The sequence below is a fragment of the Rattus rattus genome, chromosome 14 (assembly GCF_011064425.1).
Source record: "Rattus rattus isolate New Zealand chromosome 14, Rrattus_CSIRO_v1, whole genome shotgun sequence".
Classification (NCBI taxonomy): domain Eukaryota; kingdom Metazoa; phylum Chordata; class Mammalia; order Rodentia; family Muridae; genus Rattus; species Rattus rattus.
Window position 1 is genome coordinate 11779003 of NC_046167.1, and position 14857 is coordinate 11793859.

The 14857-nt window shown below is 44.4% G+C and overlaps 1 protein-coding gene across 3 annotated transcripts in view; it reads right to left on the reverse strand.

Moving 5' to 3' along the window:
- The window catches only part of Camk1d (calcium/calmodulin dependent protein kinase ID), a 399640-nt gene that overhangs the window by 135715 nt on the left and 249068 nt on the right, over positions 1-14857 (reverse strand). For all 3 annotated transcript variants that reach the window (XM_032884303.1, XM_032884302.1, XM_032884304.1), the window contains exon 3: positions 1671-1745. In XM_032884303.1, coding sequence (XP_032740194.1) covers positions 1671-1745 — 75 coding nt within the window. The remainder of the gene's footprint in view (positions 1-1670; positions 1746-14857) is intronic.

Here is a 14857-nt window from a genome sequence, read left to right on the forward strand (position 1 = left end):
TCACTTCCCTCGTGTTCCCCATCCCACCTCTAAAGTAGACATTGCCATCTTCTCTTTTGCCCATTGTAGAAACTGGTCCCCAGCGAGGTCATTTGCCCAAATTCACCTGACTAGTCAGTGGCACTGCTAAGGTCTCCATCTTGGGCTACTTCAAGTGAGGCATGGTGTATTTCTATACACACAGACTATAAACAAACAAATGCACAGACTTTCGGGTTCTGGCTCTGCTATTACTCATCTTGCCTTACCAAAACAAAAAAAGAAAGCCTTGCAGTTGAACACACAGCTGACATTTTATAGGGCTTTTGCTCATCACCAAAATGTTATATTCTTCCTACTGGGCAATCAATATTTGAAGATGACTCATATCTTTAGGGAGTAGACACTACATGAAACAAAGTTACAAGCGTATTTAGCATCTGTCTCTATATCTGGGGAGAATAATTACTTGATAAGAAAGAAAAACAGGAATGTGATAAATATATATCAACAGGGCACAGAACTAAGATCCCTGGGTCCTGGGTCACTGGACAGTCCACTTAAAACTAGGCAGTAAACCAGCTGCTTAGCCCAACTTACTGTTGATGTGAGAAAAAAATCAGACAGATGTGTTCAAATGAGATACTCTAAATTATCTACCCACAGCACTATCACGTATGAAAATATTTTAAAAGTAATGAAATAATAAGGAAATGAACCGTTGGGCAGGTTTTTTTTTATAGTAAAATGGTCTCTAAGAGACAAAGTCACTCAATTATCCATAAGGAAGAGAACCGGTGACAAAGCACGTGTTGGCCTAGCCTAACCATCAGTTCTTCAAAGCACATCTTTGGCAGTTCAGAGTCTGACCCTCATCCACCAACAAGTAAATTCATTGTCTATATTTTGATCTTCACCTCAAGTCCTCTCAGTCATAGGACTCAGTAACGTGGTGTCCCAGCATTTACCCACTCAGGTAATGGAGATGACCTAACATTCTGAGAGATTTCTAATACTTAATTCCAATAAATACTCAATGCTCCTGACAATCGCACACTAAAGTGAAGCATTTATGTAGCGAGAAAGATAATTTCACCTTAAAAACAAAATAAGTCATCTCTATCTGATAGTCTCATTTCTTCCCTTCCTGAGAAACTGGAGGTGTTTGCAGATTCCAGGGGTAATCTAATGGAGGAGGCGGCAATGTCACCATCTGACTCCAGTAATTCTTTCTTGGTGTCTGTCATGAGTCCCCAGTTCAGTCACAAGTGAATGCATCTATGCACAGAGGGAGAGGAGAGAGAGGACACAGATGCCATCTGCCTGCCTCCCCCGGCGTCCCTGGAAATGAAGACAGGGGTGGGAGTCTCTCCGAGAGATGGGAGCAAAGTGTTCCTCGTCCTGGGCCCACTGAAGTGTCTTTAGACAACATTTGGCCCTGGTGCCTGAGACAGCCAGAGAGACACAGGGCGATAGTAGCACGGAGCCCGATTGTGAGGACTCAACAGATACAGAATGGGTCCCCTCAGGTCTGAAGAGGACTATGTGCTCCAGGTGGGGACCATCTTTGCTCTCTGGTGCCCCACAGGCATCACTGTCGTCTCTCCTTGCCTCACACGGTTCACAGAATTCCTTTGTTAGGTTCTGAGGTTCATAACCCTTAACCCTCATCAAACAAGCAAGGTACTTACAGTTGCATGACCAGGTAGAGGTGGTTCGGGCTTTCGTAAATATCTTCCAAGGCCACAATGTTTTCATGCTTAATCCTAAAAGTAAAAAAAGAAAAGTACACACAGGGTGGTAAGGACAATTATACTTGCAAACGAGGTCATGAAAGGTAAAGCAATCCCAACTCCTTGATGAGACATTGAAGCCTCTACTACCTTGTTCCAAACTCATTCCTTAACTCATTACCTACCCCAGTCCCTCATCTTCATAATCCTTAGAAAGCCACAGTTAGCAACATTGGATTGAATGCTGTTGCTACATTGTCTACCATGGATCAAATCGTTCAATAGTGTATTTTCTCACATAGCTCCATGTCAAGTGGCTGACCATCCTGGGTACAACACGATTTCTTTCTTTTGTCTCAGTACAGAGATTGCAGTCTAGTCTCTAAACAGCCACTTACGTGTGGGTCCATCCCTCCTGACAACCAGTATACTCTAGGGAACACTTCCATGGTGAGGTTCTGGAATCTAGCATCGGCAAAGGAAAGCTAGCCTGACCGCCCCCACCTGAGTTCACATTTATCCCACTAGCCAGTTGAGTTTCACAAGTGAACTAACTGGTGGGTAGCAAAGCTCATTTCATCATCACAAGCTTTCAAAACAATACCGGTTCAAGCCATCTCTCGACAGTTGGATTTCTGATTCTCTCTTTCCCCTGACAACCCCGGATATTAGTGAATTACAAGGACAATCTCAGCAGATAGCCCCCAAATCTTCTGAGAGTTTGGCACAAATGCAAACTCCGATGGGTAAGACAGAGCCACAGGGGGTCCCAGCCATCTGTGTTTTAAGACCCTCACACAGTGTGCATACATAAAGAGACTTGAGAGACAATGAGAGCAGACAGGTAATGTTCGAGTTTCAGTGCAAAAATGAGTTCCCTGGGAATGTGGTATCAAGGCAGGTTTTGATATAGTAGGTCCAGGATTGGATCTTAGCATCTATATGTCTTACCAAGATGCAGATGCTGCTGGTTAAGAACCACATTGAGCTTCAAAGTCAGAGAAGGAAGACAGCCCAGGAGAAGGAAACATTCTTTCTAGCTCTTAACCTTGGATCTCCACAAGGAACAGTTTCTGCTCGGCAGGCCAGGACCCACATTTATTTAATGCATGTGAGGGAAGAATCATTTCAATCCTCAATGAGCTAATTATCTCTTAGCACATGCCTTTTGCTGATATCCCTGATGAACCACTTACAGACAAGATGGGACATGCAGATTCTTGTGAGTCCCTTGAAAGCAGACTTCGTACAACCTTGTGCTCACAACAGACTTGTTTAATAAACATTTGCTGAATGAATGGATGGGTGTTATTTAAAGGCCATTGCCACTGAACAGAATAAAGAAAACTTTCCATATGTAGTTTGTGAAAATGGAGGGATTTCCCCCCCCCCATGTATCATATGGCTTCCTCGGCACAAAGAACGCTAGAAGGTAGAATGAACAAGAGGGTTCTCTTGATTGGGGCTGGGAAAAGAGAAGCTACTTAGCAAAGAGGAGCAGTGCTAAGCTTTGATTTCTCCAGCTCTTGTTAGTTAACATGTTTGAGGGAGCTAAAATAATTACACTAAATTCACATTTCACCTGCCTCCTGCTCAGGGCGCCTACTTATCTGTCAGTAATAATCATTGCACAAGCAAAGCAAAAGAGTAACAGCAGCGAGGTATGCAGTATACTCAATAAACCCTGCCACCAAAGAAGCAGCTTTGGTGTTTAAACGGGAACTGTCAAGATCTTAAATATTTGCAGAATTGTCCTTATTGGCTATACGTGAGAGGCTATGATCAAAGAAAGTGTGTATTATATACATTTTTTCCTTTACAAGAACACAAATATTTTCACTTAGTCACATTAATTTGGGCTGTCAGGGCCTAGATTTATAGGTAATTGAGATGAATGGTACCACACAGAAGGGTGCAAAACGGAAGACTGGAGTCACAATTACCTCTGAACTCTAGATAACAACACACACTTTTAAACATATAAATAAACATATAGGCTGCACGGTTATTCATATGGAACATAAGCACCTCTGGGAGCCTCAGGTTCTTGTGTGCTGAGTATTATCACACCTGGGCACATCATAGATTGGCAACTATGGTCCTGTCAATCTTTGGAAGTTGAATCTAAAAGGCTGTTTGAGGCCAAGGGTTTAGTCACTCAACAGTTGATAACCACATGTTCTCATGTGTTGGGTCTTATCACACCTGGACACATCATAGTTTGCCACGTCTGGTCCTGGCAGTCTTTGGAAATTTAACCCAGAAGGCTGCTTGAGCCAAGAGTTCAGTCATTCAATAGTTAATAACCATTTCACTGCATTCAAAGACTCAACTGTGTCCACAGAGTTTGCCAAGCCAAAATGGAGGGCTGTGATAAAGGCCACAAGGCCTGACTTGGGTATGTGGGATAGAGAACCTGTTCTGTCTTAATTGGGTGCTGACAGGAAATTAATTTCCATGCCCATTGGAGCATTCCAGAGGGGAGCCACAAATGGTAGGGACAAACTAGACGAAACGGCTGAGAAGATGCTACTTTATTAACTCTCCCTCCCAACTAGTGTTTCAATGAGTCAGGCAATGGAGCTATTTATCCCACACTGGGTTTCTATTAAGTACCTGGAAAAATACAAGGGGGGAAATGGGGTTTTATTTTCGAAAAGATTGTCTCAGTGAAGCAAACCACACACAGTTAGGCATCAAATGGCAAACTCTGAGATTGTTTTTAAGATTACAGAAAGCTGTCCTGTGTGGGTTAGGAATTATGGAAAAGATCTCAAGAATATGATGGGGCTGAGTTTCTATGGTTAATACTTGTACAAGCATACTTGAGCGATTTCAAATATCTCCCAAAATGGCCTCTTCAATGTCTCTTAAGGAAAGTGGTTTAATTAACTTGGAGCTGTTAGAACGTAGTAAAAGAAAACACTCTGGCCTCCTACATCTACTTTTAAGAATGCTTCCCCCCTCTAGACTCCTTATGAAAGAGACAGATTAAACTTAATGTTTTAAAATTTATAGATTATCTTTACAAAATACCAAATAGCCATCCATTTCCAAAGCTAGGGCAGGATCCCAAACGCTTAAGCATGAACCGAGTCCCATCTTTCCCTTATTCATTCAACAAATATTCAACAAATGGTGTAAGCACACCATACACCAGGCGCAAGTCAGTGGAATTAGGATTTAGTGGTAGACAAGAGGGATAGAAGCCCCCATGAACACACAGGCTACAGCCAAGAAGCCTCCCCAGGGAGTCTGATACTCAGTGGAAATTAGTGTTCCTGTGATTAGCCACTGCTTCTGAATGTAGCAGGGATTAAGTTTCCATGTCGTCCTGCAGAGTAGGGAGGTTCATAACACCTCCTTCTAGGCTTTTCCTCTGTCATTGATCCATCTTCCATCAGCCACCTTACAATATAGTCGCTCTGTCTCTTAGCCCTTGAGTGGCATTCATTTAGCCAGACCCTGTTATTCAAGCCAAAGTCACGACCCTGATGTGAAACACAGCTATCAAGAGCTGGGTATAAAACAATAGTGAAACTATTACTCAGCATGAGCTAGATATTATGCATATGCAAATAAATGGTAAGGCAAGGTTCTTGTTATCATCAGCTGCATATATGATTTCAGTCACTACTGTTTCCTTAATGTCAAAGAAGGGTGTGACAGAGAACACATTTAAAAGACATTTGTAGAAGGAATGAATGAATGAATGAATGAATGAATGAATGAATGAGTGTGTGAATGAGTAAAAAAATGAGCTCAGAGTTCACTAAGCTACCTATTCATTTTTACTAGCGTTTTTCCCAAACAGACTTCCTTTCCCCTCCAGCTTTTGAACATTTTCAGCCATCTTTATTTGGCTTATGTCTTAAGTCTTCATTGCTGGAAAGAGCCACCAACCATAACCATGGCAACTTTTACTGAGGAAAACATTTAATTGGGGGTTTTATTAGGGGATGCAGGCAGATGTGATGCTGGAGAGATACCTGAGGGTTCTACATTTTGATCCACAGGTAGTAGGGAGGGACTGTCACACTGGGTTGGGAAACCCTGCTTTTAAGGTCATAGTCTACCATGACCTGACAGATCCCTAAACTCTGCACAAAATGGAGGACTCCTGTTTTCAGCGGGGCTTCCTTTTCTCCACCTAACTTTACCAGAGAAGCCTGATCACCACATCTACTACCTGACGACTGTCAAGCAGTCCTTAGAGAAATTACAGGTTCAACTTCCTTTCTTCAGATAAGAACTTGCCTGGCAAGTAAGTACCTGGAATGCCTCTCCATGCAAATGAGGTATTCCCAGTACCTTAAACCTTAACCAACATGGGTCCACCTGAGACGCCTCTTCCCACTTTCTGAGGTTCACACAGCCCTTGTTCACCCCAAATAAAATATATGTGCGAGTTGTTTTCATGGAATACTGTGTAGGAGAGCTGTTTCACTGAATACCATCTAAAAGAGCTGTAACCCCGAAATCCTCAGAGAAGCCTCCCACCCCCGACCCCCACCAGACTGAGATCTTGCTGACCCACCCATTCTAGAATCCACTTTATCCTTTTCTGCCCAGTGTGCAGCAGCACCTGGATACTCCAAGTGATGAAACAGAACACAGAATCATACACTGGGCATGTGCACGCATGGCTTGAGCATATATGAGACCTTGAAGCCTGCCTCCACAGTGACACACTTCCTCCAACAAGGTGACTCATACTCCAACAAGGCCTCACCTCCCTATGAGCCTATGGGGGTCAACTAAATTCAGACGACACTAGTTTAGTTTGGACACCTCTGTGGATTGAACCCAGGATCTTGAGCATTCTAGGCAATGGCTCTAAGCTTTGTTGGATTCAGTCTTTGGGGGTCCTTGTGCTTTAAATAACCATAGTAGGCTAACCCTTGATCCACACTCTCCTGTTGTATTTAACACTCTTCCCATTGCTTATTTCATAGGCACCCACTCAGAGCCCGTTTTGGAATTCCTACTTAAAACTGTAAATGGGAAAAATGTTTTCCACAAGAGAGCCCTGTCCAGATAACTGACATTGGTCAACTGGCTTTGATGGCCATTTAACTGCCAGCCCCAGAGCACTATCATTGAGCCTATGTTTTACCATCAATCCACAAGACAATCAAGAGACTTTGCTGAAGAGACATTTCTATATGCTATAGGCTACACGAGACTATTAAAAAGAGAAGTGGGGTGTTTGGGAAGATCTGTTCTTAGTGAAACATTAGCCCTAACAATCACTACAGTCTACTAAATGAGCACAAACCATCTGCTTAGTTTTCTATTCCAGAACGTTACTGTGCATTGGAGTCCGACTTCTCGGTCTGTAGATCTCAGACGCTACCGTTTTATGTTTACAGAACCCGACAATGTCTTTGATATTGTTTTCCTAAACATCTCATTCTTTTGTAGTAAGTGCGATTTCCCCGGTCCCCCGGGACATAACAAACCTAAAGTTACCAGTGAACAAATTTCACCTCATTCTTTTGAACCTCTTTACAGCGATGTTTGATTACACCATTCATTGAGCATCAAGTAAGCGTCAAGACTGTACTAAGTCACGTCGGTTTCTGTTGGGGCTGAGAATTGAACCAAACATTCCCGTACTCCGCCAGGCCCTAGGGATTTTTAAATATTTTATTTAAAATTAACAACAACTTTCCAGAGTAGACATGATTTTCCTCACTTTTGAAGAGGGAGGCAAACCTCGAGGAGGTGCGGTATTCGATTTGATAATGAGTCCTAATTAGCATCGTTGGGATTTGATCTAAGTTTATTCTTATGACAAAGTCTGTTTTAAAGCCATTTACACAGGTTTGCATCAGCTGCGCTGATTGGTTTTGTTTGATATAAGCTGGTATCATTGGGAAGAGGGAGCCTCAATTGAAAAAACTGTCTCCATTCCATTGGCCGGGAGGTAGGTCTATAGGGCATCTTCTGGATGAGATTGGGAAGGATCAGCCTACTTCAGGCATTACCACCTCCATAGCGTCTGCTTCTCTGCCTGCCTCCAGCATCCTGCCTCGGGCTCCTTCCCTGACTCCCTTTCGTGAAGGAACATGGATCAGGCACATGGGTCAAACAAACCCTTTCCTCCCCAAGTAGCTTTGCTCATGGTGTTTCATCGCAGTAACGGACAGAAAAGTAGGACACGAAGTTATAGCAAGTATGGCTAAGACAGCAGCTCTCAACCTGGGGACTGTGACCCCTTCGGGGGTTGCACATCAGGTACCATGCATATCAGATATTTATATTACGATTCATTATAGAAGCAAAAATGAAGCGGCAGTGAAATAGTTTTATGGTTGGGGGGGTCACAGCAGGAGGAAATGTATTAAAGGGTTGCAGCATTAGGAAGGTTGGGAAGCACTGATTAGAGAATACTAATTCAGAGTTATCTGCATAAGATGAGGACACTTAAATTTGAGGTATCCATTTCATCATTAACAACACGATATCCACCCCAAGGATTGAGAACTGCTGACACAGAGACAGAGAGAGACAGAGACAGAGAGAGACAGAGACACAGAGAGACAGAGACACAGAGAGAGACACAGAGAGAGAGAGAGAGATTGGGCCTGGCATGGGCTTTTCAAACCTCAAAGCCAGCCCCCCAGTGACACGCTTCCTCCAACAAGGCCACACCTCCTAATCCTTCTAATCCTTTCAAGCAGTCCCATTCCCTGGTGACTAAACATTCAAATAGGAGCCCTTGAGGGAGCTTCTTATTCAAATCACCACAAGAAACAGCTCTCCTCAGCAAGAATTACAGCCTCAGAAGGAGCTGCAACCAGCTTCTAGCACCCCCTCAGGCTGCAGTGCAGCCTAGGAAAGGCCTCCCTCCTGTGAAGCAAGCCACTCTAAGGGAAAGACCAAAGTACTGCATCATCTGTCAGTCTTGGTTTTCCTAAGTAGCCCTCAATAGTTTAAACTGTATTCACACACGACACCCATGGTTCCGTGGCATGGAGTTGAAGAATATTCTGACAATACTTAGGTTTAGGTAAACATTCCTGTTTGTATGATAAACATTTTCCTCAGAACTGAAGGGTGGGAAATCTGTATTTCCTGTTTTCTTAGTGTGCATTTATTTCCTGCTTTCTGACATCCAAAGGTTTTGTTTTGCTTTCCTCTTAAAGAACCTACCCCAAACGGGTTGTAACTGAGAAAACAGGGTAGTGTCAGTCAGAAGGGAAAGCAATGTATCAAAATACTTGTCAGATACTACAAAATTAATAGCTTTAAGTTTTATAACTTGGGCAGATTCGCTGATGTCATCTCTTTCTTTAAATAACCTTCCACAGAAGAAAGTCTTTCGTTTGTTGGTTGGTTTGGTTTTCTTGGGTTGTTTGTTGTTGTTGTTGTTATTTGTTTGTTTGTTTGTTTGTTTTTGAGATAGAATTTCTCTGTGAAATATGGTACTGGTTGTCCTAGAACTCACTTTGTGGACAAGGTGGCTGGCCTCGAACTTACTGAGATCTGCCTGCCTCTGCCTCTCAAGCTCTGGGATCAAAGGCGTGCACCACCACTGTCTGGCTCACAGAGACATTCTTATTCCTGATCCATAACCACCTTCTCTGGCTCACTTCCTCCACAACACTACACGTTCTCTACCAATCTCACTGGAGGGCTGACCCTACTCTTTACATTGAGCTCTGGTACTGCCTTTTGTAGTCCAGCGTGAAGTCCAAGATACCATCCAACTGATAGGCACACATAGCTTTCTCTTTGAATGTTCACTAACCTTTTTCCACTGCTGCCCTTCACCAAAACATTACCCATCCTAGCAGGCAGTCCTCCCACACTGCACCATGCCCAACTGTGTGCACCTTTTCTTAGTCTACCCAAGAGCATTCATCTTCCCATAGCTTCTTCCTAAATTACCCTTCAAGCGAGCTCTATGAAGAACCGTTTGCTAACTCCTAAGGGCTAGCAGGACTTAGTCCCCCCTCTTCTGTCTCATTTCAGTTCTGTCACCTGTGGTTCGCACCCCAGGATGTCTCACGAACCTGAGTGCGTTTGGATTGTGCACTTTTTATATGTAGAGAAAGAGTCTAAAAAGATATGAATGCAACCAGTAGTAGCTCAGAAAATACTAAAGCAGGAGAGTTCTCATGTTAGACTTTTCCCTTGACTAGGCTGCATGTTTCAACCCCAGAGTTCAGACTATTGATCCAAGTGAGTGTTTCCTCATGTCTTCCAAGGGCGCTACCAGCCTATGCTCTCAGGAGAAACATGATTCAGTCCACATAGGGAAGCTTCAGGCATTAGAGCTCTCTTGTTTTCCTAAACTCAAGGGGGCAAAAGTTGCTACATTGTTATATTGCTTGACTTTAAGAGTTGTTTTTAAAAAGTTTTTCCTCAAAAATCACCAACACGTAGTGCACTAAAATAGACCCACCATGCTGCAGACAGAGTCTCATACTGGGTGGAAAGATGGTTCAGTGGTTACACTGCTCTCCCTGAGGTCCTGGGTTCAGTTCCCAGCACCCACATGATGGCTCATGGTCATTTGTGACTTTGGTTTCTGGTGATCTGATGCCCTCTTCTGGCCTCTGTGGGCACTGGACAGGCACAGACATAACACTCAGGCAAAACACCCATACACATAATGCAAAGTAAAATGAATCTGAAAATTAGGAATCCCGTACTAAGCAATCAAGCTGCTCAAACAAGCAGAAGACTAGACTGGTTCTCCAGTGATGTATCCTGCATCCGAGAGGCGGGGCACATGGCTCAAACTAACTCAGTTTGCTTATCTGTAAACAAACACTACAATATACACTCTTCTAAACTCACTGTCTACCAGCATATTTGCATGTGTTTGTCTCAAATATATGTGAGCATACAGAGGCATCATAGGGTAAGCCGAGGTTTTTGTCTGTAGCAACAATGTGAGCTGCTTTAGGGACTCGTCAGAATCCAAATTTCAAATCTTCAAAGCTCTTCCCTTTGCTACCAGCAGATGGAGCCATAATCAATAGGAGACTTAAGGAGGGAGGCCGATGGGACCTAACAGAGTCAAAAGGTGTTTTGAGTTTACAAGTCGATTCTGTCCTAGGTGCTTTTAGCTGTTTAAAGATCAAGTAAAACGTCTTCATTTTCCCCAACTGCGAGATGAATTTTTCTTTGAGTTACTAAAAGTGTAGTGATAGTTCAGCGGTTAGGAACACTGTTCTTCTAAAGGACCTGGGTTCAATTCTCAGCGCCCACATGGAAACTCACAACCGTCTATAACTCCAGCCCCAGGGGAGCCAACACTCCCACGCAGACATACCCATGGGAAAAACACCATTGCACATAAAATAAAAATAAATAAATCATATTTTTAAAGGTAGATTAAAAAGTAAAGGCTGGAGGGCTTGCCTAGCACAAATGAGGTTGCAGGTCCAAGCAGGCTCCAGTGAAACCAGGCACAATGACACGGTAGTTGCCTATAATCCCAGCACTTAGTTGTTGGAAGGAGGAAAATAACAAGGTTAAGGATATCCTTGTCTACATAGTGTGTCCAAAGGCAGCCTGGGCTATGTGAGACCCTACCTCAAATAAAAAGAAATGAAGAATAAAAAGTCTTGCTCACAATTTATCACAGTTTCACGAGAGCGTTCTACGCATCCTCAGTAGAACCCAGGCACACGGGATGAGGACGGTGGCCGGCTCTCTCACGTAATGAGGCAGACTGGAGCCTGCGCTGGTAGCTACTCTGGGAGGGCCCTGCAGTGCTCAGTCTCTCTCTATGGCTATGCTGAAGCGGCATCATTGCTCAAGGTCTTGGTTTTCTCATCTTGAAATTACCTAGATCGACAGGTTACTCTTCAAGGCTCTTCCCAGTGCGACCAATCAATGGATCTAAAATGGTAAAGTGGCCAAGCGCGCTAAGAAATGAACAAGATGATGACGCTTGACTCCTGGAGCCCAAGTTCTCCAGAACCATCTTTACTACCCAGGAGCCTTGTTACGAGCTCGCACTCCAACGGGTTCTTCTGCGTGGCTAAGTTCGTCAATGAGACGTGGGATTTACTGAAATACGAAGTCAAGTCATCCAAGAATGACCCGCTTCTCCTTCCGTAATCAACCTCACATTGCCCTGAACTCGTAGAAAAAAAAATACTCAGTAGTTTGCTCATGTATAAAATATTTCTAGAAGATTAAGCTGGGGTCTGGTTGTCTTTAATCCAAAGGAGAAATAAGTTAGATCTGTGTGTGTGTGTGTGTGTGTGTGTTTCCAGTGCTTACCTCACAGAACTCAACGAAAGAATAAGCAGTTCGTTCTGACATTCATAAAGCCTCACAGACAACTCAAAAGGCGGGTGGGCTCACAAAAACATTTGATTGTCACTTGCTTGCTGCTTTCTGTCACTATCCTTGGTAAAAAAGCAGTGGGTCGCAAGATCTACCCTGTGCTAGACTTATCTGAGAAGTTTTAAGATAAACTGATACCCGATAGGGGATGCAGCTTAGCATGTTAGAAAGCCCTAGGTTTCATCCCCCAAACCACGACCACCCATTCCCCCTTCATACCTAGTCTGTTCCTGGAGATTTTCATTTCATTGCCCTGGGATGTGCCCCGTCCATAGTGATTTGTTTTTTAAAAACTTCTCACCAGGCAGTGGCAACGCACGCCTTTAATCCCAGCGCTCAAGAGAGGCAGAGCAGATGGAGCTCTGTGAGTTCGAGGCCAGCTTGGTCTACAGAGTGAGCTCTAGGGCAGCCAGGGTTGCGCAGAGAAACTCTGTCTTGAAAAACAAAACAACGAATGGACCGAAAACATCCTCAAATGATTTAAGCAGGCAGAAAGTGTTCAGTTGCTAAACTATTAGAAAGAATCCAGATGTTTACATGACTGGTGAGTCCTCAGGTTTCGTGGCCACTATAATAAAGTTATTGTAGGGGGATTTATTTCCTTGACAACAGATTTTGTACTAACAGTCAGATTCAGGCTGCCCTGAGGATAGAGTTCAGGGCCACATGGTTAGCCTGCTACTCCCTCCCACCCCGGCCCCAAGGAAAAGTGTGAAACATTGACAAGTCCCACCTGCTGGTCACCTACAATGCTTGTTTGTAATATTTCTTAAGCAAGTTTAGCAAGGCTACCACCTTTGTGGGATGTTATTTCCTTTGTGGTACCTGTGTTGAAGAGTCATATATCTGCCCAGGGTGCTTGGACCCTGAGAACAGACACCTGGAGACTCGGAGGCCATTAAGGTGTCTGGTGTTCTTGGAATAGGAGGCAAACCCCTAATGGGGATTTAGTAGTTTTGCTGATGTGGGCATGTGGCACGCAAACGCATCTTCTGAGTTGAAGTCATGTTCACTGTGGATATATAAATATAAATATAGCAGCCAGCCCTGTGTGGAATACTGTTGCCAACACAGAGCAGGTACTAATGCCCTCACATTGCCAGCTTGAGTTCGCCAAGCTTCCCTTCCCCCACACAGCTTTAAACTCTCACATGGTTGAAGGGGTCAAAACAAGGCCTTGTTCCCCCTTTTTTCTGTCCTCCCTCCAAAGCCTGGTATTTTCTGGACACTGACTAGGCCACATTCACACCAAAGACTCTCAGTTTCACAGACCAGGATGACGTCAGACTATTAGTCGCCTAAGCACAGGCTCAGAAACATGAGGACAGGGGGCAGGACCCTCCACAGGACCACAGAGACCCAGGTGGCCTGAGAAGAGGAGGCCTGGGAAGAGGAGGCCCCTAGGGCTGCTGCCTCTCTCCACAGGAGAGGCAAGGCAGCTGGGACCTGAGTAGTCTGATCCTGGCATTCTGGCAAAGCAGATGGAATAGGGTGACATTTATTTAGAGAGCAGTTAGCGAACTGTCAAATAAAAAGACGAAGAAGAAGAGAAACAGAGCAGAGGGAAGTCTGTTTTGAACACTTGCCTAGCGCCTGTGGCTCTGCAGAATTAGGGGACTAACGTTCCCACTGTGACAGACCTTGGTGTTCTAGGAATGTGCCCACACTCCAAGCTGCAGGAGCCACTGTTCCTTGACTTATGCATTTGGGTAATTAATGCTGTCACCCAGTCTGTCTGGGTCAGACCAGGCTGTGGAGGACCCGGCACATTCTAATGATCGAGAACCTTCTTTCAATCAACTGCATGTCGGGTATTAATGATCGTGTTTTGTGATTAGCTCTCTCTCTCTCTCTCTCTCTCTCTCTCTCTCTCTCTCTCTCTCTCTGTTTTTAACCTCATATCTGTTTTTCTGATCATTTCTATGGGGTGCACAAGAAGCACAAGACTCTGTTCTTTTTTGGGGAAAGTAGCAGCGAGTTTCTTCGTAACTGAGATTAGACTCACGATTAGAAACATGTTGGGCTTTGTCCTGGAGTTCCCAAAAGCAGAGCTCACCTCCCGGCTGCACAGCTCTGCAATGGCTGAGTGTGTGATGGCAGTTCTGAGTTTCTAGTTTAGCAATTCCCTGCTAAGGAAAGACCAAGACCCAGAGGATGTTAATTCTTAGGAAGTATCTCAGGGTGAGCTCGAGCCCTGCTTACAGGATACTCAGGACACCACAAATAATCTGTGAAAAACCAACTAGCTGCCATTCACTTAGATTTCTAGAAATTTCAGCGGGGTGGGGTGGGGACAAGGAGACAGTTCAGGCGGTAAGGTGCTTACTTCGCAAGCTTAAAGTCCCAGAGTACAGATGAAATCACCAACCAGACAGGTATGGTAACTCAAGTTTGTATTCCCATCACCAGGGAAACGGAGACCGGCCAATCCAGCCAGCCTAGCCTACTTGGAAAATCACAAGCAGAAGCAGCCCCGTGTCAAAAAGCATGGTGAATGGGTAACCAAGAAACAAAACCTCAAAGCTGTCGTCTGGTCCTCTCTCTCTCTCTCTCTCTCTCTCTCTCTCTCTCTCTCTCTCTCACACACACACACACACACACACACACACACACACACACACAAAACCCAGGGAGGGGGGGTACTTAACAGTCCCATGCAGAAAGGGGACATAAAACGGTCATATGGAACCCTGACAATGACACTCAGGGAACCAGGCAAGAGGACTGTGACAGTCACTGCTCTCCCGTTCAGGGGAGCAGCTGGCACACCCAGCTGATCACAGTCTGCAAGCCAAAAACCAAGGTGGTTTTGGGCCAGGCTGAGGTCACAC